Raw genomic sequence first — 26,726 nt, 5'->3', positions numbered from 1 at the left:
GACGTGGGGGTTAAACAGCCTTATTGCCTAAATGTCTTCTTTTCCCCCTTTATTTCCCTCAGATGCTCTTTCTCCCATCACCGTGTTTTGCGGAACAAACGGGGTGTAAGAATCTGAATGAACAAAGGGCTCTTTTGGCGCAGTCCGCCGTCTGAAGCCTTCAGGGCTGCCCTCGTCTACTCCACATGAAAAACACACCGGAGGAGCGGCCATTCTTCCAGCCCCAAAATAAAAGTCCTCTCACAAAAGTTAAACATATCATTTAACGTCGCCTCAAAGAGGAGAAGAAAAGGGGGAACGGGCTCAAAAAAGAGCGAGTTTCATTGTAATTCGCTGAAAAGAGCGAGAGACATTCATGAGTACAGATGCCCTCGCCAAAAGAGAGCGAGTGAGTGAGAGAGAGACATAGGGAGAGAGGGTAAGAGAGAGAGAGGCACTGTGGCTTTTGTCCGGGAGGAGTTTGCACGCTTTAAAGAGAGTGGGGGGAGGAGGGCGGTGAACGCCATCCATCAACTGGTCTGAAAGTGCGAGGAAATGTCAAAAGAGGGGAACCATATGGCCCCGAGTGCTGCAGGCCCTTGTTTCAGTATGGCGAGCAGCGGGACGCCGAGCGGCCTCCATCACGCGCTGCTGACGGCTCGTTTGTCCTCGCGCCTTCATGCCTTCACGCTTTAACGCTGCGGGGACAACAGAGAGCGAGCGAGAGAGAAACTGGACCAAAACTGCGTGGTTTTATATGGCTTTCTTTCTTTCTTTTTCTAGCCGAGGCCCAGATTGCCGTTTCTCACATAAATTTCGGCCCCAATGGGCAAACGCACACATCGCCGGGTCAAGAAGCCAAGCCACGCTTATGGAGAGTGAAAAGGCGAAAGCGAGCCGGGGGGAGCCCGCTGCTTTGAAACGAAGCCAAGACAAAAGCAGGAATTGGGATAAAACTAATAAAAATAATGAGGAAAGAGACTGAGGCAGTTAGCGTTTGCTAAAAAGCGTTTGGGCAGTTTTCCAGTTTTTAAACAAGCGTTCAGGGGGGTTTTATTTTGTAAATTGTGTCAAAATAAAAGCCCTTAGGAGAAACGCTCTATAGTAATAGGACAAGGATCACTGCAGTGCAAGACCAAATAAATTAATTACTTAAATTACTACGACTAGTAATTCTACACTGAGCAGTTTGTTTAGCATTTTTATTTACATTTTTATTTGCATTTTACAGTGTGCACTGCTCCATCTATAATAATCTGTGCAGTATCTCTACTGATAGTATAATAATAATAATATGTAGAGTATAGTGCCCCTAGTTTACACTGGAGGTTTCAGGGTCCTGTGTATTCTGGCTGTGTATTTTCACCTCCTTTAGCTGAGGCGGTTAGTGCTTGCTAAAAAGCTAGGTTGTGTGTTATTGAAGAAGTCTTTGAAAATCTAACATTAATGGAGGTTTTATTTGATAAATGTTGTCAAAAATAAAAGGTAAAAATGATCCATAGGATAATTAGAGGGTTTTCTACAGATCTGCTGTACTGTAATAATTATACACCGTAAAAGTAGTTTATCAGTTGAGCATAAAAATCTAAAATATATTTTTTATTATTATTTGGCTGTTTAGATATAAACGGCTCAAGTGTTTCCTTGAGTTGAATAACACGAAATAATTTGAGCGCTTGAAAAATTAAAATTTTAACAGTTTGTACTGCTGCTGTTTCCAGAGAACCTGTAGAGCGTTACTATAGATATAAAAAAAAAGGTAAAAAAAAAAGGAAAGCCGGTTAGCATTTGGTAAAATACTAATATAAATATATATATATTTATTTATTTATTTATTTATTTTTTTGTTGGTGGAATTGGGTTTTTGCAATACTGCAAAAGTAATTTTTCTACAGGTATACAATACTGTACTATACATAGTATATTTTATGCAATTCTGGGTTTGATCAATTCAGTCTAAAATTTCTTCGTGTGGTAACAAACAGTTTATATAACTGGTTTATTTAGCTGTTTTTATTCATTTCAAGTATTTTTTACAGTGGAATAAACATATTTAATTATATTTAACTTACATTGTGGACAGCCTTATCTAGAAATCTGCTATTCATAAAAAGGTTGTGTTTCCACCTGCAGTACTATTTCTGTAGAGCTGTATTACAGTATAGTATTTAATTATACTTGTATAAGTTCCCATAGTAAACTACAGTAATTCATTGACTATATAGGATAAAAAAGAAATGGCTGCAGTATGATGTTACATATCTTTATAATAAGGGTAACAAACACATTTGAAACTTTTTTTAATGTATGTTTAAATTATTTTATTATTTTCATTTCAGAAACACACAGCATGACAAAGCAGTATAACTCTATTCATTGTACAAAAATGACAAATCAGTCATTAAATAAATATTCATAAAACATGTAGAAAAGGCATTTAGATGATACTATTCAGAATCCTAATACTAAATATGAACATATTTAGTATTAGAAACAGATCTATGTTAATAAAGACATGAAAAATGACAGCATTAGAAAACAAGAAAAGGGTGGACAAGTCTTTGCTTTAATTATTTCTCCTGCCTGTTAATCATCCACGTCTACCTCCACGTCTTCATCATCTTCTTCTGCAGGGCTGTGTTGACTTGTGTGGTCCGAGAGGGCCGAGGACGCAGGGGACAGGCTCAATTTGTGCACCAATTCCTTCTCGTGGTCCAGCTGAGAGGGGGCCTCTGGCCCTGAGGGGCCCCTGGTCCCGTCTCCGCTCCTCTCCAGATCAATTAGGGTGGTCGCGCTTCCCAGGGCTCTGGTGGACTCCACGTCTGCTTTCATTTCCTCCAAGTCCCGCTTTAGTTTGGCCCGGCGGTTCTGGAACCAGGTGATGACCTGTGCGTTGGTCAGGCTCAGCTGCTGCGCTATTCGGTCCCGGTCTGCAGGCGACAGGTATCTCTGGTACAGGAAGCGCTTCTCTAGTTCGCAGAGCTGGTGGTTGCTGAAGGCAGTCCTGGCCTTTCTGCGCTTCTTCAGGTGACTCCTCTGAGCAAACAGAGCGAGCTCGTCTGTACCTGTGGAGCAAATTAGAGCACTCTGAGCATTCTGGCAAGAAACACACCTTATATATACACCTTATAGAGACTATATGGACAAATGTTTTTGGACACCTGTCCATCCATTCTGAAATCAATATAAAAAGAGCTCATCATGCTTTCATTGGAGTAACTGTCTCTTCTGTCCAGGGAAGAAGGCTTTCAACTGGGGTTTGGACCATTGCTGTGAGGATTTGATTGCATTCAGCGACAAGAGTGTTAGTGAGGTCAGGATGTTAGATGATGAACTCTCTAACTCACCCCAAACGTATTGTATAAAGAAACACCATCCTTCCAGAGCTCAGTGCTGGGGGTCTTTATACCCCTCTAGCCCACGCCTGGCATTAGGCAGCATGGTGCCAATAGCTTCATGTGTATCTGCTTCAGAGAGTCCTATTCTATTGGCAGCACTTCACTTCAGGGACTAGACAAGCTGTGTGTGTGTTTGCACATCGATGCACAACAATAAGTGTTTAAAGTAGCTGAAGTCGCATTTTTCAGAAGGAGTGTCCACAAACATTTGGACATGTGGAGTAGATACTGTATATTTTCTATCTGATCTATGTAATGCAGAATAAAGCTCACCTCCTTCTGTTGGCGCAGCGTTCAGCTCCATGGCTCTGAAGGTGTTGTTGGTGAGCTCCTGAAGGGCACTGAGGGCTGAACACTCCTGAGTTCCTGGACTCCGGCCTCGCACCTTCAAGCTCCAGCCGATGCTCCTGCATGTGCCTCTCTGGTTGGACGGCTTGCTGAGGATATCTGCGATGCTGAAAGGTGTGAGGGGTTTTGTGGGGACGTGGTCAGAGGAGCTCAGTGTCCTACTCTCGTGAAGCACCTCACAAACCCGGAGGACGTCAGCGGATGCCATTGCCAGTCCAGGTAGATTTCGAACTAATGGAAATGAAAGAAAGCTATCAGGAGACTTCAGTCGAGACTCAAGAAGGATGTTGGGTCATTCTTTGATATTAAACGGTCACAGGATGGTCAGAGCTGACAGCCATGATGTCTACAACAGTCCTTCAGTAGTTGACTCACACTAACTCTACGCAGTAAATCTCTGAGGAGAGTGATCAGGTGCTGGGTGGTATCTCCAGATGAGGTTTTGCTCCTGTTGCTCTCTTGCTCCTTGAGTCCTTGGCAGGGTAGTGCAACTGTCCCACTCTGAGCTCCATTAATGAACTAGCCTGCATGTGGAGTAGGAGGAGTTCTGTTCAATGCATGGAGTTCTGCATGGTTCCTTTACACAAGCAAACATGAAGTCAAAGCAGCCAATGAAAAGCGAATGTGGGAGATCTAGACTTTTTTTTTTGAGATTTAGTTGTCTGATGAATTAATTAAGGGACTTAATTAATTAATGATGCATTGATGTATTAAATTTGTTTCATAAGCAACGTGAAGGCCACATCTACATCAAAGCTGGGATATAAATAAATGAATGAATCAATCAATCAATAAATATTGAACACTTTAACTTTCTAAACCTTCAATGGAAGTCAATGTAAAACATTTAATTGGCAGTTTTTTTTCAGGGACAGCAACAGTGTATAATATATATGTACACCATATGTCCAAATGTTTGTGGACACTCCTTCTAATGAATGCTTCGGCTACTTCAAGTCACACTCATTAGAGTTGGAACTGTGTTCCCTGGAATGATGGTGCTTCATCCAGTATTTTTGGAATGAATACTTCTCTACTCCCTTTGGAGAAGAACCAAACATGAACCTAATGCCAGGCGTTGGCTAGAAGGGGTATAAAGCCCCCCAGCGTTGAGCTGTGGAGCAGTGGAACTAACTGTGTTCTCTGAAATGATGATTGGTGCTCCATCCAGTACTTTTGGGATGAGTTGGGGAGTTGGGGGATGAAATGGAGTGGGCTGGTGATCTTCCAACAGACAGACCTCACTAACACTCTTGTCAATGAATGCAATCAAATCCTTACTGCAATGCTCCAAAATCTAGTAGAAAGTCTCAACAGGTGTCTCAATATTTTTGTCCATATAGTGCATATACAGTGATGGATGGGTTTAGGACCATCATGAGGTTTAAAGAACCTTCACTTGATGCTGGTTTCTTTGAGCACCTTCATTTGAGTGCTGCCTTGGGTTGGCTTTAATATGTGTAAAAAAATTAAATAAGGGTTCCTGAAAGGTTCTTGGTTTGGATATATGGTTCTAGAAACAAATAGACCAAAGAATAGGTATAGAACCTTTAAATTAAATACCCTTTAACTTAAAAAAAGAAAAGTTCTCTCGGGAAACAAAAGTCATTTTTCTGCCTTTCTCCAAAGACCCCTCATTGGCAGCCTCATTTTTAAGAGCGGAAGACTTATTAGCTAGCAAGTACCCCACACACACTCCTAGTAGGGGAGCCCCCGGCACCCCCCACACTGAGAAATATGGCAACTGCCACAATCATCAGCACAATACACACCATATAATATACACACATTTCCCTTAGTGTGTGCTGCATGGGGATCAGGGACAATATGCCTCTTCAAACACTGAGACGGCCTTTTAAACCCCATGGTGAGGGAGTCAGACAAGCAGGTCAACACACATACACACACACACACACACACTCCTTTTTCCCGTGGACTGAGTGAAATGGGAATTACCTCAGTGAATGAGGGCTGTGGTATAGATAGGCCTCAAGCTTGGCTTGTCTCTTTGGCCTGATGTCTTTCTTAAGATCCAAGTGCTTGTGAACGGTGGTAGGAAGAGGAGCCCAAAATGCAATGTTACTGATACTGGTGTTAAGCATTGTTGGGGCATTTAACACTGTCAGTTTTTGTGTACTCCATTTGTTTACTCCCTTAACCCCTTAAACCCTAAACCTATATTTAATGTTTATTTATTCAGTACCTACTATTAATTATTCAGTACTTAATATTTATTATTCAGTACCTAATATTCATTCTTCAGTACCTAATATTCATTCTTCAGTACCTAATATTCATTATTCAGTACCTACAGTGAATTATTAAGTACTTGATGCTGGAGCACTATGGTCACCTTATTGTCTTGTGTTTAGTAATGTCTAAGCTTAAAGGTATCTTTGAATTATTAGTCTATTCTAACTAGCTGAGGCTTTTCTTGGGTAAATAGCAAAGCACTTTGTAAGTCGCTCTGGATAAGAGCGTCTGCTAAATGCCGTAAATGTAAATGTAATGTAAATGTAAGTACCTACAATAAACTATTCAGTGCCTATTATGAATTATTTAGTACCTATTCAGAATTTTTCAGTACCTACTATAAACTACTACAGTAACCAACTGTGAATTTTTGCAGGATCCACTATAAAATATTCAGGAACTACTGTGATTTTTGCAGGATCAACAATGAATTATTAGGTACCTACTATACAAAATTAAGTACCTATTCTGATTTTTTTTTTGTTATCCGCTATGAATTATTTAGGAACTACTATGAATTGATTTAGTTTTAACTATGATTTCTTCAGGAGCCGCTATAATTTTTTCAGTACCTACTATGAATGAGTCAGTGTCCACTACGAATGATTAAATAATTAAATTGCCAAAACTATATATATATATGTATATATATATATATATATATATATATATATATATATATATATATATATATATATATATATATATATATATATATTATGGCAATTTTATGCTGCCTAAACCTTTGCAGATAATTGCCTTTCATTAGCGCACTGAATGATCCTAGTCTATAAACAGAACGAGAGAGAAAGAGAGAGAAAGAGAATGCAGAGTGGTGCTCATCCAACATCCTGACCTCACTAACGCTCTTGTCGCTGAATGTAATCAAATCCTCACAGCAATGCTCCTCCAAAATCTTGGAGAAAGCCTTCTTCCCTGGACAGTAGAGACAGTTACTCATACAAAAGCAGGATCAACTCTTTTTAATACCCTTGATTTCAGAGAAAACAGTGGATGAGCAGGTGTCCCAATACTTTTGTCCATATAGTGTATTTTGTGGTCTCAATATATTGTTTTTTTTTTATCTCTGTCTCTCTTTCAAAGGTACATTTTACATATATTTATGCTTGACATTTACATTACATATATGGGAATGAACACATACAACCCTGAAGATACATTAGAAACAGCACACAGCCTTTCAGGCCTGCAATAAACTACAATAGTACCATGCTTCACTAACCACACACACTCACACAAGACAATAATGAATCCCTGAGTGTCTTTTTTCTTGTTTTAATGAACTGACTCCGCTCACACTGACTCCATTTCCCCTTAATGCCTATCCTCTCTATTGTCCAGCAAAAGGCCCGAGCCACAAAGAGAAGCTACACATTAACACGTCCTCCGTGCTGCCCATTCACTTTGGCACCGTTCAGCTGTCCCACAGGAGAAGCGCTTGGGTGAGGGGGTGACGGGGGGTCAGAGTACATTAAGTGGCCCCCTACCAGAGCTCTGAAAAAGAAAGTGGCGGAAAAAAGTAGTGGAGGATTGTAAAAACTGTCGGCAATTGCCATGATGGAGAGGGTGCTTAGTCACGATGGACAGCCAGCTGCAGCAACGCCTTTATCACATGCAGCGCTAACTGGGCATCTCGCTGCAGCCGCACGTCTCTGTGGGGAGCTCTGGGCTTGTGGGGTGTGTTTTCAGAGCGCCAAAGGAAAGGTCATAGGACAGGAATCTGGCAGGTAGGTGTGTGCAAAGTGCAGCTGAATGGAGGATGCTGGGTAAGCAAGCTTTTTTTGGGTCCGTTGATGGTTGGTTTGGACACCTAGTGAGCAGCAAGTACAGCTGCAAATAGATTTGCATAAGCCTCTATGAGCTGGCCACATCTTGCCACTGGGATTTTTGGTCAATCCCCAAAGCAGAACTGCTCCAGATCCTTAAGTTAGTTGGTTTCCACTGGTGAACAGCGATCTTCGAGTCTGACCACAGATTCTCAATTGGATTAAGGTCTGGGCTTTGACTAGGCCATTCTAATACATACACACGTTTCCCTTTAATCCACCCGAGTGTTGCTTTAGCAGTATGCTTTGGGTCATTGTCCTGCTGGAAGGTGAACCTCTGTCCCAGTCTCAAATCACAGACAGGCCGAAAAAAAGGTTTTGCTTAAGAAAATCCCTGTATTTAACGAGGTGAGCAACCAGAAGATTGTGGGTTCAAATCCCAGAAACTGTTCTGGTTCCTGGTCATGCCCTTGGGCAAAACAACCCTCCACTGCTCCAGCTCTGCTGGCATTGCACTGTTGGCCTCAATACGTTAACTTGGGGCCTTAGTATATGAGTATATTTAGCATATTTAGGCTTCAATATATTATCACATATTCTTCATATATTGTTATGTGGGCTCAAAATATTGAACATATTATTTATGATCTCGTAGCCTTAATATCACATGACCCACAAATGAGGAGCACATCCACATGAAATTAGGTTTATTAGCTAGCATAGCACGCTAACATTCACTGCTTAATCAATGGACGTCACCCATCTAGCGCTGTCTACCTAACAGTCAACCAGCTTTATTACTAAGCAATGACACTGTTATTATATTATTATTATTATTATTATATTATATATTGTTATTATATTACTGTTAGTATAATCAGGACTGCAAAATTCAGAGTAGGTACTGAATAGTTCATAATAGGTACTAAATAATTCATAGTGGATCCTGAAAAAATCAGAATAGGTATTGAAAATAATTTTTTTGGAGGGACTTTTTATGCATAGACAAACAAACAGAGAACAACAAAGAAGCAAAAGAACGACGTAACATAATAAAGTTAATCATAATAACAAATAAATACCAAAAAGAAAAAAGGTAAAGGTAAAGGTGCACATATTTGTCACTGTACAGTGTGGACTGTGCAGCGAAATGTGTCCTCCACATTTAACCCATCTGTGGTAGTGAACACACACACACACACACACTAGTGAACTAGGGGCAGTGAGTACACACACACACCCAGAGCGGTGGGCAGCCAACTCCAGCGCCCGGGGAGCAGAGAGGGTAAAGGGCCTTGCTCAAGGGCCCAACAGTGGCAGCTTGCCAAGCCCGGGAATCGAACCCACAACCCTGTTATCGATATCCCGGCTCTCTAACAAAATAAAACAATTACTTACAAAGAAGTAATAATTAATAACACTGGAATTCATTTCAATTAATTAATTACGTCACTCATGATACGTAGTTATAATGTTACTTCACATGCTGACGCATTAAACAGATACATATACAGCAATTTCCCCACACTGCGCACAAGCAGCGCAATCATGGCGCTCTTGAATGCGCTCTGGTGAATGACGTCAGGACACGTCACGGTTATGGCGACTGGCGGTATTTTTGTTTTGGGTGTTGAGAAGAAGCTGCGGCTGAAGAGAGAGAGAGAGAGAGAGAGAGAGGCTGTCCGTCAAAGCTCGGCCTTTAGGAAAGTCACTGTGCAGAAGAGTGATTATCCAGCGTAGTAAAGCACAGGCACGGTAAGCATGAGCGCTTGTACTGAACATGTCCGAACGTTGCCATGACAGCTGCGCAGGAGAGGGTAGCTATTAGCATAGCACGCTAACGGTCACCGCACAGCCCAGCGCTGTCTGCCCAACAGGCAAAAACACTGTATTATCAGCAGTGGGGCTGATAGTTTGGGTCCAGCGTTTAAACGTCTGTTTGCTCACATCGGTATAGCGCATATCATCATCATCATCATCATCAGCAGCAGCAGCAGCTAGCGAGCGCTGTAGTGAGTGAACCGACTTCTATAATGTCCAGTGAACCGACTTCTATAATGTCCAGTGAACCGACTTCTATAATGTCCAGTGAACCGACTTCTATAATATCCAGTGAACCGACTTCTATAATAACGTCCAGTGAACCGACTTCTATAATAACGTCCAGTGAACCGACTTCTATAATGTCCAGTGAACCGACTTCTATAATGTCCAGTGAACCGACTTCTATAATGCGAGTGAACCGACTTTTATAATGCGAGTGAACCGACTTCTATAATGTCCAGTGAACCGACTTCTATAATGCGAGTGAACTGACTTCTATAATGGGAGTGAACCGACTTCTATAATGTCCAGTGAACCGACTTCTATAATGTCCAGTGAACCGACTTCTATAATGCGAGTGAACTGACTTCTATAATGGGAGTGAACCGACTTCTATAATGTCCAGTGAACCCACTTCTATAATGTCCAGTGAACCGACTTTTATAATGTGAGTGAACCGACTTTTATAATGTGAGTGAACCGACTTCTATAATGCGAGTGAACCGACTTTTATAATGCGAGTGAACCGACTTCTATAATGCGAGTGAACCGACTTCTATAATGTCCAGTGAACCGACTTCTATAATGTCCAGTGAACCGACTTTTATAATGTGAGTGAACCGACTTTTATAATGTGAGTGAACCGACTTTTATAATGTGAGTGAACCGACTTCTATAATGTCCAGTGAACCGACTTCTATAATGTGAGTGAACCGACTTCTATAATGTGAGTGAACCGACTTCTATAATGTGAGTGAACCGACTTCTATAATGTCCAGTGAACCGACTTCTATAATGTCCAGTGAACCGACTTCTATAATGTCCAGTGAACCGACTTTTATAATGTCGAGTGAACCGACTTCTATAATGCGAGTGAACCGACTTCTATAATGCGAGTGAACCGACTTCTATAATGCGAGTGAACCGACTTTTATAATGCGAGTGAACCGACTTTTATAATGTCCAGTGAACCGACTTTTATAATGTCCAGTGAACCGACTTTTATAATGTCCAGTGAACCGACTTTTATAATGCGAGTGAACCGACTTTTATAATGCCAGTGAACCGACTTTTATAATGTCGAGTCAACCGACTTCTATAATGTGAGTCAACCGACTTCTATAATGTGAGTGAACCGACTTCTATAATGGGAGTGAACCGACTTCTATAATGTCCAGTGAACCGACTTTTATAATGTCGAGTCAACCGACTTCTATAATGTCCAGTGAACCGACTTTTATAATGTCGAGTCAACCGACTTCTATAATGTGAGTGAACCGACTTCTATAATGGGAGTGAACCGACTTCTATAATGGGAGTGAACCGACTTCTATAATGGGAGTGAACCGACTTTTATAATGCGAGTGAACCGACTTTTATAATGTCCAGTGAACCGACTTTTATAATGTCCAGTGAACCGACTTTTATAATGCCAGTGAACCGACTTTTATAATGCCAGTGAACCGACTTCTATAATGTCCAGTGAACCGACTTCTATAATGTCCAGTGAACCGACTTCTATAATGCGAGTGAACCGACTTTTATAATGTCCAGCGAACCGACTTTTATAATGTCCAGCGAACCGACTTTTATAATGTCCAGCGAACCGACTTTTATAATGCCAGTGAACCGACTTTTATAATGCCAGTGAACCGACTCCTGTGTTGTCCAGTGAACCGAACCGACTTCTGTAATGTTTGTGGCCTGACTTCTGAGTAAACTGACTTCTGTAATGTTAATCAACTGACTAATAGGCGAACTAAATTCTGTAATCTTAGTTTAATGTCTTCTAAATTAACTGACTATATATACATATATATAATAGTGTACCGACTTATATAACATTAGGTTGCTAACTTCTAAATGAACTGACTTCTATAACATTAGTTTATAATGTTATTTATAAAGTTTATAAAGGCTTCTGTAATTTTAGTTTAATGTCTTCTAACTGAACCTGATTAGTAAAATGACTTCTAAGTAAACTGATTTCTGTAACGTTAGTAAAAGGAGCTAAATTCTGTAACAGTAATGGCTTCTAAGTGAGCTGACTTCTATATCCCTAGGTAACTTATTTCTAAGTTAACAAATTTCTATAATGTTAGTTAACGGACTTCTGCGTGAATTAACTTTCACTGAATTCATTCTTCATTTCTGCTCCAGTATCAAACCCATCCATACCCATGCTGTTGTTTGATTTGTGTGCTTAGACAGTCAGCAATGGAGGAGGAGATCCAAACCTCTGAGGTTCCAGCAGACACAGACATGGGCTGCTCAGAGGCGATGAGAGCGGAGCTGCTGGATGAATGTGAGGAACAGTTTGGGCTATTACAAAAGGTAATCTTTCTTCATCCATGCATACTGTATGAATTATGGGTAAATATCAGTACAGCTGAATAAATGAAGTATTTCATTGCTCATCAAGTGTAATTTCTAATTGTGCCTTTCAGCTTCAGAACGAGATCATTTTAGCAGACCCAGACTGTAGCGATGGAGAATCAAATGAGGTGAGCTCAGTTGACCAACCTTTTATCTGCAGGTTTATTTTTGTGCAGTAATCCTGTTAAAGCATCATTATGTAGCATTTTTGTTGTAAAATAGCAGCTTCAAAATCATGTTTGTGCTTCACTGACTGTAGCGTCTCTATCGTTGCTACTCTGGTCTTGGCATGCTGCTAACCGCAGGAAAGCCCTTGTGAGAACTGTGTAATGCTGCGTGAGCTGAGTCATATTTGTAGTATTACTCTACCACCTCAGTCCACATACGTCTTTCACTCTCAGTGACTGTTCTGTTTCTCTCAGCTTGTCCAGAAATGCATGTAAGCATGTTCTGTAGGGGGAGCCCAGGAGCAAGAAATACCCATTCTCACATTATATTGCTTTGATGTTATTACATTTTAACAAGCACAAGTTTAGTACACTCCAATCAAGCTGCTCTTTTTACTGGCAGGCAATGAACCGTCTGAATGCCATCACAACCGAGCTAGAACAGTGGCAAGAAATGGAACCCAAATGTAAGTGCTAATTGCTGTAATCCCTGAAGTCTGAAGTTGACCCAGGAAAATGGTAGCACTGATGTAAACTGTTGGTCTTTTGCCCTCCTGTCTGTTTCATCGTCTTAGTACTATCCACAAACCCTGAAGTTCTTATGGCCCTTGGAAAGGACGAGGTGAGTTGTCCACTTCAGAAAGCAGTCTGTTGCTTGTAAGTGTTTGTTTTTATGGCTGGCATTTATTTATTTTCTCTTATAGCTACAAAGACTCAACAGTCAGCTGCAAATGGTTCTCTCCTGCTCCCAGGCAAAACGAGATTCCCTGAAAGATCTTTTGCAAAGGTGTTGTACTCTTCACTAAACCACATAACGTAATGTTGATGGTCTGAAACATCTGAGCACAATGATGCAGTACTTATGGTTGTTGTAAAATGTGACCATGGTACAACCTGCTGTCTGTTTAATGTCTGTGCTGCTGTGGTTTTTAGGGAAAAGAAATGGTTGGAAGAGAAGAAGGAAGTGCTGAGTGCAGTGACCGAACGAGTCGCTGCTTTGCGAGAGGAGAATGAGAAGCTGTCGGAGCACAGGTATAGACTCTTGTAGAGGTGTACACGTGAACGGCAACAGCCAGAAGTCAGAGGCTTTCAGAATTGTATTTTATTTTGTATGATTTACTGTATGGACAAAAGTTTTGGGACACCTACTCATTTGACTCATATTTCATACTCATTGACTCATTTTTTTTACTCAAAAAGAGTGTATCCTGCTTTTGTAACTGTTTCTACTGTCCAGGGAAGGCTTTCTACTAGATTTTGGAGCATTTTTGTTGTTAGGGTTTGATTGCATTCAGCAACAGGCTTTAGTGAGGTCAGGATGTTGGAAAATCACCACCCCACCTCATCCCCAACTCCCCGTCTAATCCCCAAAGTATAATCATCCATCATTCCAGATAATAATGCTGGGGGCTTTAGACTCCTCTAGCCCACACCTGGCATTAGTCATGGTGCCAACAGGTTCACGTTGATCAGCTTCAGAGAGTCCTATTCTAGTGGCAGTAGACATGTGTGTCAGCAATGGGTGCTACCTAAAGCAGTTGAATATTTTTTATTTTCTAGGATCTGGCAGTTATCTGCAATGGATGTCATTTACTCAGTGCTTCAGATTTTGTTTTTTTTTTACCACAATGTCTCAAGAAATTCTCTCTAGACACTCTAGTATCTACAATATAGAACACAGGCAGGTGGATGTAACGTTAGGGGTCTTGCTCAAGGACTGCTATTAGCGATTCCTGACTAAAGTGATTCTGTCCTCCCTAATAGCAACTTACAGGTAATGAGTCTGCCTCCTTCCTGTGGCTGTTTTATTTCTTTAATTGTTTCTGTATTTTCTTTGGATTTTTCAGCATCCTACAAGACATGAAGAGAAAAATCACCAGGGTGAAGGATTACCATGGCAACCTCATGGAGACATTAAGCGACATGCTGGTTGAACATTTTCCTCTTCCTAATCAGCAAGCTGTCGGCAGCAAGAAAAAGAGGGTGAGCTTCCTTTCTGTGCCCAGCACACTTGACACTAGTGGGAGGCACCATGACCAGCACATTTTAGTGGTTTCCCTGCCTTAACACACCCCCTGCAACTCTGAATGGACTTGGTAATGAGCTGGTTAGTGGAATCAGGTGTGTTGGGAGAAGGGAAAGCAATAAGTGTGTAGGGCAGGGCAGGGTGCCTCCAGAACCAGGGTTGAGAAACACTGTGTTACTCTGCATTCTGTTTATTCAGTAAAACAACATGCAGTTCTGATTTACTTTAATCTGACTGAAGTCAACAAAATGGTTTGTCTTGTCTATTAAAAGTCTCAGATCTGGGATCAAATCCATTTGGACTGATGAGATCTGATCTTGGTATTTTTACTCTTAATAAATATAAACAAAATGCTCATAAATATGATTCAGTGTTAGTAGAAATAAAGTATTGGGACACCTGCACATTCATTGTTTCTTCTTAGTCTTTTGGAGCATTGTGGTGAAAATTTAAATCCATTTAGCTGCAAAAGCTTTAGTGAGGTCAGGGTTAGGGTAACTTCACCACCCTATCTCATCACCAACTCCCCAATGCATTTCAACAGTAATATAAGGATCATCATGATTCCAGAGAACACCATTCCACTGCTTCACAGTTCAATGCTGAAGAGCTTTATACCCCTCTAGCCCAGACCTGGCATTAGACATGGTGCCAATAGGTTCATGCTTATCTGCTTCTATCTACACGGACTAGACAAGCTGATTGTGTGCATTAGCACATCTGTCTCAGCAGTGCACTGCAAAGTGAATGCATCTGAATGAATCTAAATGCATTAATTAGAAGGGTGTCCATAAACATTTGGACATATAGCGTACACTTTCAAATGAGTACACAAGCAGTTGGAATAACAAGGAGAGGAGGGAGTCAGTCAGATGTCCAGTAAGATGACAAAATGACTTTATTCACAAATTGATTGTAAGCCTCAATAAATTGAATCCACCACAAACAAAATTAAATAATGAGTAAATATAATAAAAATAAAGTTAAATAATGCTCATCAACTATTGCTCCATTGTGTTTTCTTTGCAGGTCGCTGTCCCAAATTCTGGAGAAAACCTAATCTCACTTAGTGAGATTCTCGAGGTAGGTCAGAGTGTCACCACATGAAGCCCTAATGCTCTTTAGCCATTCAATCTGATTTCTACCATATCGGTGCATTTCATAGGTTTACAGTTACTCACTGGAGCTTATCTGTTGATACACTGCTTCTCTACCACATACAGTACATCATTGAAAAAGGCATGTGCCTATAACCTCTGCGTATAACCTATCCATGGCAGTGGACACATGCACAGTAGTGAATGGGGTATTGATACACGCCCAGAGCTGTGGGCAAACACCTCAGCACTAGGCAGCAGTTGGGAATTGTTTAAGGTCACCTCAGCTGTGAATATTGAGGCAGGAGGAGCTGGTCCAGGGGATCAAACTGGTAACCACCTGGGTTCAAGCCTACTTCTCTCATCTTTAGCTGCCCTTATTGGATCACTGTCAAGCAGAGATCATTTAAGTGGAGGGCTGTTCCAGCAGCACTGCTGGGCCTGGTCCACTCAAACCAGCACAACCATGCCACAGGTCACTGCTGTGCTGAGAATGGCCTACGACCAAAGTAGTATCTGGGTACCTGTGATCCTGTGGTGCCTTTTGGTTGATGGATGGGGGTAGAGGGCAGCTGATAGACTGAGGACACCTACCTGTGTTCCAGATGGAATGAATGAGTATATGTTTTGTTTCTGTATTTTGTACAATCCTGCAGCAGTTAACAAACAAAACACTGGAGACTCCTCATGAGCCCTATGTGACTGTCGATGACTCCTTCTGGCCACCGTACATAGAGATGCTTCTTCGCAATGGCATTGCCGTCAGACACCCAGAAGACTGCAATAAAATGAGACTGGAAAATTTTCATTAGATCAGAAGCTTTCCTGTAAGTAAGTGTGAGTGGATGATTTTATCATCAGTCTTGGTAGAAAAACATTCTGTACATTCTGTAACAGGACTTTTATACTTTTTCCTTGTTTTATTCTTGTGTATTTAAACGAGCCCAGTTTGTTAAATAAAATGGCTCCCAGTAGGAGGGTCTATGCCACTCATTTATGTCCTGATTTCTCTTCTTTACTGCAGATGCATTGTGAGTTTGTGAACTGGTTTTAAACAGGTAAAAAAAAACTGTTGTTTAATTGTGTAACGTTAATACATAATTAAGGTAAGCGAGTATAATCTGTCAATTTATAATAAGTGTATTAAGCCCCTCCCTTATGCATAAGTATGTTGCATAGTTTGTTTAAAGGGCAACATTCGAGATCAGCCTCCAGCCAAATCAGTTGTATTACAAGTTGTATTAGGAGGTAAGTGTCACTGTACTGTCCTCTAGTGGTAAATTTGTGGAGTGCAAGGTTTCAGATTTTAGATAAAGGGCTAAGCCTTATACCAGCATCTTGCTCTTTATATAATGCCCTGGCATAGGATTCTAAAAACACTTCAGGACAGATCATAACTCACCTGAATAATAACACTATATGGACAAAAGTATTCAGACACCTGCTTTCACCTGCGTTCATTGTGTTTTCCTTATGTTATCCTGCTTTTGTTGGAGAAACTGTCTCTACTGTCTACTACTAGATTTTGGAGCATTGCTGTGAGGAGTTGACTGCATTTAGCAACAGGAGTATTAGTGAGGTCAGGATGTCATCAGGATGGTCACTTCCCCACCTCACCCCCAACCCCCTAATCCATCCCAATAGTATTAGGTGGAGCACCATTCCAGAGAACTCCACAGCTCAGCAATGGGTGTGACTTAAAAGTAACTGAATGAATTCAGTACAAGGGATGTCCACAAATATTTGGACATATAGAGTGTATGCTATGGTCTGCTAGAACTGCTCTGAGGTGGTCTTTAAATGTATTTTAGGTACAGATGTGAGTGTAACCTGGATTGTGACCCTTATTGCAGCCAAAATCACTGGAGAAGCCACTTGATGATGAAGGATTTAAAGATATGATGGTAGGTTAGGACTGTCCCAGCCCCAGAATAGTATATCATGAAGAACAGTGTGTTGGCAGTACTGTGCAAAATCATGAAAGCATTAAAAAGCTCCTCATCTGGCCAGTAAGTGTTTATTTTCTCAGTAAAACTAATACTAGAATAAACACTAATAATAACATTCCTACAGAAAGTGATTGTGGTTCTCCATCACTGTGTTCATCATTAGAACATCTTCAAAGTTCTCCTCATAGAGTCTAGTATTATTTAGAGTTCTCCTCAGATCAACACCTGGTTTGGTGGTAAATCAGGGCTTAATGATGGTAAATCAGGTGAGCTGCTGCTGCTGATGATGATGATGATGGAGTTGAACACATCCTCAACGCTGTGCTCGCTTGACTGGGGGGCGTCCAGGAGAAACCTGGAGGAACAGAGCTCTGTTCTTCAGACTAGCTCACCGACAAGATCTCACTACTTTCTTCAGAAGGAGAAGCTCCTGCTCATTTTTACTGGATTTATGTTCACCTGCATCAGTGAAGTCACAAATACAGCATATCCAAAACAAGCTGTTTTGCAGCTTGCTTGCATGTATGGACCATATAGCCTGGATAGGGAATGGATGTTTGTTATACACACACTACAAACTGATTAAGCCATAGCATTAGCACCCCTGACAGGTGGAGTGATAAACACGTGGCATCTGTCAAGTGGTGGGATCTGCATATTACACTCACATTAGTGAACAGTCAGTTCTTGAAGATGATAAAGGTGCTAAAAGCAGGAAAATGGGCAACCATAAGAATCTGAGCCACTTTGACAAGAACCAAACTGTGATAGCTAGACGACTGACTGGATCAGAACATCTCCAAAACATCAGGCAGGTCTTGTGGTTTCTTGTATGTTGTGGTCCGTACCTACCAAAAGTGCTTCAAAGAAGGGCAACCAGTGGAGGAGTGACAGGGTCATGGCCACCTGAGGCTTGTTGATGCTCATGGAGGCCCCACTTCACAACTTACAGCACTTAAAGAATCTGCTGCTTACATCTTGGTGCCAGATACCACAGGACACCTTCAGAGGTCTTGTGGAGTCCATGTCTCGAATGGTCAGATATGTTGTGGTAGCACAATGGGGACCAACTCAATGTTAGGTGTGGTGGTATTAATGTTATGGCTAATCAGTATGTATTGATTGAATTTGTGCTTCAGATGTCTGTGCACAAGCAGTCCTCAATTGTGCTGTTGTATGCAGTCATTTGGCAGTTGGCGACTGCAAACATCTGACTGAAAGCCAACTGTAGTGACCCAGCTTCCAGTCAAAGATGTTTACAGACCCCTCACTACCTGGAGGCTCTTTTCTTCCTATGCCGCCATCCAGATGTGCATGAAGGTCACTGGTTCTGTGTAAAAACAAGAGGAAGATTAGGTAATAATGAGGACTAAAGTGTTTAGAATCACTTTGTTTATCTACAGCATGGGTCACCAGTCTTCTCTGCCCAGGTTTGGTATGGCTGCAGATTTCTATCCCCCAACCCCCAATCAGGAACAAGCCTTACAGAAGATCCTGCTGATGCTTTTAGCCAGAGCGCCTTCCTTTGAATCCTGTTACTAGGAGAATATATCGCTATCGATGTATCGACGTCTTGCCCAAGATCTCTTATTGGTGTAGTGTGGTGGTGATTGCCCAGCAAAGTAATTCAAACCCTAATCTGTCATAAGGAAGGAGATGATGTTCACCACCATATTGACCATATTGAGGTAACTGACCTTCATTATCCCTTAATCATTATTTCTTGAGATATATAATATGATAATCCTCAATGTGACCAAAGAACATCTGGGCTGATAACTGAGGGGTTACAAGCATATTTGAAATATTGTGGACTCCTTGTGAAGAGCGATAAAGATTAGACCCCAGTCAAAATGCTGTGCAGGCCTATTCTGGACTCTTGGGTTTCTACAATTTTTGCACATTATCGGCGACAAACCATAAATAAAGTGTTCTGACTAATGAAATCTGAAAGCAATGTTCTCTGAAGGTGAGAACTGAGAAGGCTTTACACCACATTTTGTGATCCAAAGGCTGGAGCTCCATCACTGCTCCACAGCCCAATCCTGGGGGTCTTTATACCCATCTAGCTGATTCTTACCATAACCACTGACCTTAGTCTCTTTCTATTGCCACTGCTTTGCTACTGTGGACATTATACATGCTGCTTGTCTAGATACTTTTGGACATGCAGTGCATTTATGTGTATGGTGCGTGATTGCAGTTTAACCCTTTTTAAAGCCTCAATCATCAAATAATGCCAGAATTGTTTTTTTTTTTTTTTAAGTGTTTATTTGACCATCTGACCAATGATTTTTAGTTAATAATATCTGTATATATTACATTTGTAATTATATTATTTATTAATAATAATAATTATTATTATTATATATATTATTAATATTTATAATGCTTGATACATTAAAGACATCAAGAACACTTAATAGTTTAACCCCTTTTGCTTAATTGTACTGTAATTTCATGGTGCATGCAGTGCACAGATAGTCCACCAGGGGGTGGCAGAAAACCTCCAATCTTGAGTATGTGCTTTTATTTCTTTTGTATTTCTAATATGAATTAGTGTTTATTTAATTGTATAAATATTATTGTTATTACAATAAATTATTTAGTCGTTATTTAAGACGTTGACGTGGTGTCAGAAACTCGACTACGTAAGGAATGTATGTCATACTGAGCCGTAAAGGTTAAGGATGGAGCATGCCATGCCATGTCTTCACGTCGCCACAAGAGGGGGTGGTTGCAGACTGTCCGTTCATGAGACGTCTCACTTGCCCTTGATACGTAAAAACAACATCCCTAAATAACAACACCCGTGTGTTTCTAGGTTTTTTGCCCATTGTTACGTCATGATACGGCTTTAATTATGACGTCAGGCGAGCGGAGATGAATGGTGTAGTAAAGACAGGCGAGTAAATAAATAAAGGAAATGCTCATGATGTAGCTTTTCAGTTTTGAGGCACTAAAACTTTCCCCAGAGGTCTATGGTTTTCCCTGAGGTCGTTTTCAAGGCGATAGTTTGGCCTGAATTGTGCCAAAAACTCTTTGCTGCTTTGGTTCAGTGTCAGCGCATGCGCGGCAAAGTAGTAGCGTTATTGATAAGCACATCTTAAGACAGGCACAAGCGAAGTGTTTAATAACCCTGATCAATCTGATTATCTTTATGTAGAGTAATTCTAATAAATCATACCGCACTCACCTGCTCGCTCGAGCTGGTATCAAACCACAAGACCCGTGCCAGATGCGCCGCGCGTTTGACTTTCCCCTCGCGTGTCCTTTAGTATTTGTGAGCCTCGCGCTGCTCCTCCACCAATGGGCGACCTGCTCGCTCGCATCAATGGGACAGATCTCGGGCACGTGCTCACGGGCATGCGCGAGCCTGCACTGACCTTCATTATCCCTTCATCATTACACTACTAATGAATGTATTTCTGTTGTTCTTTCATTTCAGCTCGTGCTGTTCTGTGGACCCTTGCTTTATTTATTTATATATATATATCTATGTGTGTATATATATATATATGTGTATATATGTATATGTGTGTGTGTGTGTGTGTGTGTGTGTGTGTATATATGTGTATATATGTATATGTGTATATATATGTATATGTATATATATATGTATATATGTGTCCAAAATTTTGTGGACACTCCTTCTAATGGGTTGCACCCATTGCTGACACAGACATGCAAATGTGCACACACAGCTTGTCTAGTCCCTGTAAAGCCCCCACCCCGTGTTCTCTGGAATGATGGTGGTGCTCTATCCAGTGCTTTTGAGATGAGTTAGGGAGTTGGGGATGGTGAGGTGGGGTGGTGATGATCCAGTGTCATCCTGACCTCACTGGCGGTCTTGTCGATATCGGAAGAAGAAGTGAATGAGCAGGTGTCCCAATAGTTTTGACATTTTAGGAAAAATGTCATAGTATAAAAAAAACACCATCATGCATAAACTCTGAGCAGCCGTCTAAGCTCTGGGCCTATCATTGGGAGATCACCGGTGATGCCAGTAGTCCCATATTAGAGCATATTAGGCCTCACTCGCTCTTTTCTTCCCGTCACTAGTCTAGGCTTCTGTTGACTAATATTGCAGAGTTGGGTGATTAGTGTTCTTCTCCAAGCGTGTTGAATTGTCCAATGATGTTGAATCACTGGTGGTTGGAGAAACCCGGTCTGCTGGCTTCATGTGACACAAGGGGAGCATTTTGTGATGTGGGGTCATGGCTGGTGAGTGGGAGTTGGAGGTGGCTAAACTGTGGCTGGGGCAGTCTGGGCTTTCAAAAAGCTTTTACAGACTCCGGTTATAACTTTACCATGAACAGATCGGGGCTTTGCGATGCACTGTGAAGTTAAGAGCAAGAAACAGGTGACTCACCTGACACAGTGGGAAAGGACACACCTGTGCTGTAGGAGTCAAGTAAAGTTGGCTGTTTATTAACCTTCGGATGTGTGTTGCTTTATGACTAGAGGCTCATTCTAGGGTTGAGTGATACTCGTTTAAATAAGAAATGCCATATAACTTTTATAGTCTAGCTCTCTATTTAGACCCTTTTAGACTTTGTCTCCAGTTTTCTTCACAGATTGAGATGAAATATGAAACGGAATTGCAGTTTCAGGCTGCAGTTTTAGATTATGGTCACTAGATGGCACATACAGCCCATTTGAGAGTGGACAGACTGGGACTGGTAGACCAGTAGATCAACAGCAGTTATACAACAAGAAGTTTCAGTAAATTATAATTAGTTTATTCAGCTTTTTTTTTTAACCCATTAGAACCATTTCCAAGTTTCTGAGCTTTAACTGACCACTTGTGACACCCGACACATGTGATGAATCATTACCTGAGCCTTTAAAATCATCAGGATGAATCTGAACTATGCCCACATGTTAAATGAAAGGTCTTAAAGGGTCTCCTTTACATGTAGAGGGGGAACAGGCCAAGCCTACAGTCATAAAGTGAGCACTGCATTGGGCAGGCCTCTGTCCGTGGTGCTGAAAACCACATGCACTCTAGGGTCTTTGCTGACACTCTTTATTTAGTAACTACAGTGACTACAGGGTGAATTAGCAGACGTGTTCTTAATCTATGGGAGTGTCTAATGGGCCTCGCCTCCCCACGCGCATCGGTAAGCCTTCGGCACCCATGACCCTGTAGTAGGTTCACTGGTCGTCCTGCCTTAGAGCACTTCAACCCATTTTTCCTTTAAGAACGGACTGTTTATTCACTGCCTAATATATCTCACCCCTAGACAGCTGCCGATGTAACCAGCTAAGCAATGATTAGGTGGATAGACGGATCAATACATAGATATACTGTATGGACAAAAGTATTGGGACAACCATTTATTGCTTCTTCTAAAATCAAGGATAATAAAAAGAGCTGATTCTGCTTTTGTTGGAGTAACTGTCTCTACTGTCCAGGGAAGAAGGGTTACTACTAGATTTTGGAGAATGCTTCTATGAAGATCCAAGATGTTGGATGATGCTCACCACCCCACATCATCCCAACTCCCCAACTCCTCACAGAAGAATCGGACGGAGAACCAGCCATCATTCAAGGGAACACATTCCAGTTGCACTGCTCTACAGCTCAATACTGGGGGGCTTTAGACCCCTCTAGACCACGCCTGCTATTAGACATGGCCAATAGGTTCATGTCATCTGCTCCAGAGAGTCCTATTCTATTGGCAATACTTCTTTAAAGGAACTAGTTAAAGCTGTGTGTGTGTGTGTGTGTGTGTGTGTGTGTGTGTGTGTGTGTGCGTGCACGCACATCTTTGTCACCAATGGGTGCAACGTAAAGAAGTTGAATGCATTCATTAGAAGGGGTGTCCACAAACATTTGGACAACATAGCTGATCTTTGCTGTTGATCCGGGGGTCTACAAGACCAAAAATAGCCCCTATTGATTCGGTTTAAAATATCCCTTTAAGTTGTGGACAGCGCGAGGCCCATTTAAGAGCGAGACGCCAAAAATAGACCGTGCTCGGGAGCGCGCTTCTAGGTGAAGGCGTCGTGAACGCGCGCGTCTAGGTGCGCCCCGACGAGCGGTGGGAAAGTGAAAGGAGGCGAAATAGAGAGAGGATGTCTCGCAACGGTATGCCTATGCGGCTCGTCCTTCTCTCTCTCTCTCTCTCTCTCTCTCTCTCCTCCCTTTTTTCATCCCTCTCTCCCTCCCTCCCTGAAGAGGAGGCGCGTCTCCGTTTTAAAGGGAGATCCACCACGTTCCCACTGACCGTTTAGCACCCGGTGCTTTTACAGTAGAGAGAGAGAGAGAGAGAGAGAGAGAGAGAGAGAGAGAGACAGAGAGAGAACCAGAGATCTCGACACGGACTCCGCCTTCATCCACGGTCCACCACCAAAGCAAGCAAAAAAAGGGGGTGGGTAGAAGGGTGGGGGAGTCCGCTGGACCTGCACTCGCCAGATGATGCTGGAGTCCCGCTGCTGGCGTCGTTCGACGTCTCCTGGCGTATAAAGATGGGCTTCCCGTAACCGGAGGTGGTGGAGGGGAGAGGCGGGAAAGGCGGGGGGTTGGGGGTGGGGGGTGAGGCTGAGAGAGAGAGAGAGAGAGAGAGAGAGAGAGAGAGAGAGAGAGAAGGAAGAGAGAACACCGCTGAACCAAGAGACGACAAGTGGGCTCCTGCGACCATGAGAGAAGGCTCGCACCGCTCGAGAAGAACGAGGACCACCATGCCCTGAGGTGTGGTCCCCCTAAGCCCAAGCCCAACGCTCGGGATATTGCCAATAAGACGGTAGACGATAAGGGAGGCGGGTGGGGGGCTGAAAGATGTCCGCTTCGGTAGGGCCCCAAGGCGGCCCTCGCCCACCCACGGCGCCGGCGTCCATGCCAGACATGCCGGACTTGAGCCACCTCACCGAGGAGGAGCGCAAGATCATCATGGCCGTGATGGCTCGCCAAAGGGAGGAAGAGGAGAAGGAGCAAGCTATGTTGAAGTAAGGCTGGGTAGATTTCCCATTGGTGGACGCGCGCGCGCGCTCGCTTGCACACACACACACACACACACATATACACGCCCATTCATAAGTAAAGGTGTCTGAAGACCAAAGCTAGCGAGAAGCGCCCTTTCATTAGAACGCCGCGATTGTGACGTCTCGCCATGAAAGCGTCATAATAGATTGATGGTGTGAAGACCAAAGCGACAAGCGCCTTCCATCAGAACGCCGTGTGAAGCGTCACAATGGGTTGGTAGTGATTGAACCTGGCTTGGGGCTCGAGCTACACGCCTAGCCCGGCTTCCAGCCCTGCTTAGCTTGTAATAGCTCACGTTCCCAGCCGAGCTGAAGACACATGCTGGAAGTGGAGGTGGAACATCATGGCTGTGAAGAGCTCGAGCAGCACTTCGAGCCAGAAATCTATAGCGTGTGTTTGTTTGAACGTTGGTTAGATAGAAGGGGGTCAAGTGAGTTGGGGTTGGGTGGACCGTGGAGAATTGGGGTGTGCCATGCACGAGTCTGAGGATGAATCATACTCCTCCAGCGTGCCATCCCTTTACCCCCCCCCCCCCCCCTCCTTTCTCCTCGTCCCCTTCCAACCAGCCCACATCCCCACCGCTCCTCCAGGGGCATCACGGTTGCTCCTCAGCGTTGCCACCACCTTCTTCTTTCTCTGGTTTCTTTACACACACACACAAACACGAGGCGAGAGAGTGCACGAGCGCGGCGAGGGGATAAAAAGCTAGCGTGCAGCACGCGCATTAGCCATCATATAATACATGTAGCCGGGGTGTGGTTAAGTGGTGTGGGGGTCCTAGTGGACTGGCTCGTTCTAGTGGTCTAGTGTGCACATCTGGTCTGCACTGGTAGTCGATTGTGCTGTGTACAGTGTATAGTCTACTCTATAGCCTATTGGGTATATAATGTAATCTCTACAGCCTGCACGTGCCTCCCTATTGAGCTCTTCAGACCTTCTAAGCTCTTCCCATCTGGTTCAGGAAACTGGTTGTCGTGCCCATGACGTTTTGTTTCGTCATCACCTTAGCAGCACTTGTCACAATCAAACGGAAATGACGTGATAGCAGAACCGAGGCGAGGTTATGTAATTTTCCCCCCCAGCTTTTCTAGCGAGGAAATTCAGAGCATTGTCCAGACGATTGAGTCATAGCCTGTCCTGTATCACGACTCAGAGTTCTAGTTTTGTAATGGGGTGAGGCTGAGCTAACAGGGGGGTGTAAGCACAAGTGCAGGGTCTTACACTACCCTTTATTACTACCTTCTACAAACCACTATAACCCCCCCCCCATCAATTTATTAAAAATAGAACGATAAATAAATAAAATATTTACATGCACCCCATTGGCTGAGCACTGTAGGGGGACTATGTCCAGTTTCAGGACTTTCCACACTCACACTAACCTATAGCTAACTTAAATACTGCAAAAAGTTGAGATCACTTAAGCCGGATAAGGCAAACTAACTCAAAAATGAAGCCATTTTTAATGAATTAATGGATTAATTTTTGTGTGGAGAGAGACTTGGTTATCCACCATCCATCCATCCAACTTTGGTTAATCTAAAGTTTACCATTATTAGAGCATGTAGGGGTTAAAACACAGGCAGGCAGGTAAATCATTCCATAGTCAAAATCCAAACAGGATAGGGTCAAACACAGCAAGAGTCTACATAGCCAAGACTAATGACTTTTACTTCAGGGACGGAGGGCACTTAGAGGGGCTTGGCAGTCACGTGTCATGTTCAAAAGTTAACACAGAAGTCAGCCGGGGGGATTTCATGTCACGTTAGGTTGCTTTTGGTAGGGTTGACGCTCCTAAATTGACGCACATGTGCAAAAGAGCAACGCTTATGTGCTTCACAAACACCTTGATGGGTCACTCCTGAGGCCATTATTATTATTATCTTAAGTGAAAGCAACTGCTCATAAACTGGGAATGTGAGCCATAGCGACTTTTAACTAGTTCACTTTAATTACAGGATTATTTTCATTTAGTGCAACTCAGTTATATTACTTTTAAGAGATGCCATTACTATTTTTTTTAGGCAACAAGTTATCTGTTTTTTTTTTTTTTTAGATTAAACTAGAATTTTATCATATCCTGATATTTATTTTTACCAAGATACACAATATGCTTTTCTAAGCATATCGAGGATACTGTTAATGCTTAAAGAACACTGACCACCTGCAGGTTTCATTACAAACAGTGTAAGATGTTAGTCTGGCTTAATTAGATAAAGAGCAGCAGATGCTGAATAAAAACCACTGTAGTCAGTCTGGGAGAGCATCTGAAAAGCCGTTTTTAAGAATCTGTCGCTACTGATGTATTTAGTGAT

The 26,726-nt window shown here is 42.4% G+C and overlaps 3 protein-coding genes across 12 annotated transcripts in view; 2 read left to right on the top strand and 1 right to left on the bottom strand.

The window, feature by feature from the left end:
- Positions 1-2,565: 2,565 nt before the first annotated feature.
- lbx1b (ladybird homeobox 1b) lies at positions 2,566-3,933 on the bottom strand. Its single transcript, XM_072657716.1, has 2 exons — positions 3,651-3,933; positions 2,566-3,044 (listed from the first exon to the last, which is right to left on the bottom strand). Exons 1-2 carry the CDS (start codon positions 3,931-3,933, stop codon positions 2,566-2,568), a joined length of 762 nt encoding a protein of 253 aa, XP_072513817.1.
- A 3,746-nt stretch (positions 3,934-7,679) lies between these two features.
- cenpk (centromere protein K) lies at positions 7,680-16,550 on the top strand. Of its 3 annotated transcripts, XM_072657478.1 has the most exons (11): positions 9,351-9,520; positions 12,016-12,142; positions 12,256-12,312; positions 12,755-12,818; positions 12,927-12,973; positions 13,056-13,138; positions 13,285-13,383; positions 14,199-14,334; positions 15,407-15,460; positions 16,131-16,311; positions 16,499-16,550. In XM_072657478.1, exons 2-10 carry the CDS (start codon positions 12,026-12,028, stop codon positions 16,284-16,286), a joined length of 813 nt encoding a protein of 270 aa, XP_072513579.1. In that variant the 5' UTR covers positions 9,351-9,520; positions 12,016-12,025; the 3' UTR covers positions 16,287-16,311; positions 16,499-16,550. The 3 variants fall into 3 exon arrangements, with proteins under 3 accessions (XP_072513580.1, XP_072513579.1, XP_072513578.1); XM_072657479.1 differs by lacking the exons at positions 9,351-9,520; positions 16,499-16,550 and adding an exon at positions 7,680-7,726 and having other exon boundaries at positions 16,131-16,439; XM_072657477.1 differs by lacking the exon at positions 16,499-16,550 and having other exon boundaries at positions 16,131-16,439.
- Positions 16,551-23,978: 7,428 nt separating this feature from the next.
- Positions 23,979-26,726, top strand: part of rims1b (regulating synaptic membrane exocytosis 1b) — a 93,232-nt gene continuing 90,484 nt past the window's right edge. For all 8 annotated transcript variants that reach the window (XM_072657240.1, XM_072657247.1, XM_072657241.1 and 5 more), the window contains exon 1: positions 23,979-24,374. In XM_072657240.1, coding sequence (XP_072513341.1) covers positions 24,208-24,374 — 167 coding nt within the window. In that variant the 5' untranslated portion in view covers positions 23,979-24,207. The remainder of the gene's footprint in view (positions 24,375-26,726) is intronic.

The sequence above is a fragment of the Salminus brasiliensis genome, chromosome 15, assembly GCF_030463535.1.
Source record: "Salminus brasiliensis chromosome 15, fSalBra1.hap2, whole genome shotgun sequence".
In the NCBI taxonomy this organism is placed as follows: Eukaryota; Metazoa; Chordata; class Actinopteri; order Characiformes; family Bryconidae; genus Salminus; species Salminus brasiliensis.
This window is presented reverse-complemented; position numbering and strand designations above follow the sequence as displayed.

Excerpts from the sequence above, each read along its gene's own strand:
- cenpk (XM_072657478.1), top strand. The coding sequence starts at position 12,026 with ATGGAGGAGGAGATCCAAACCTCTGAGGTTCCAGCAGACACAGACATG. Across the intron at positions 12,819-12,926 it reads GCAAGAAATGGAACCCAAAT|TACTATCCACAAACCCTGAA; the intron begins GTAAGTGCTAAT and ends TCATCGTCTTAG. Across the intron at positions 13,139-13,284 it reads CTGAAAGATCTTTTGCAAAG|GGAAAAGAAATGGTTGGAAG; the intron begins GTGTTGTACTCT and ends TGTGGTTTTTAG.
- lbx1b (XM_072657716.1), bottom strand. The coding sequence starts at position 3,933 with ATGGCATCCGCTGACGTCCTCCGGGTTTGTGAGGTGCTTCACGAGAGT. Across the intron at positions 3,045-3,650 it reads CGCTGCGCCAACAGAAGGAG|GTACAGACGAGCTCGCTCTG; the intron begins GTGAGCTTTATT and ends TTTGCTCCACAG.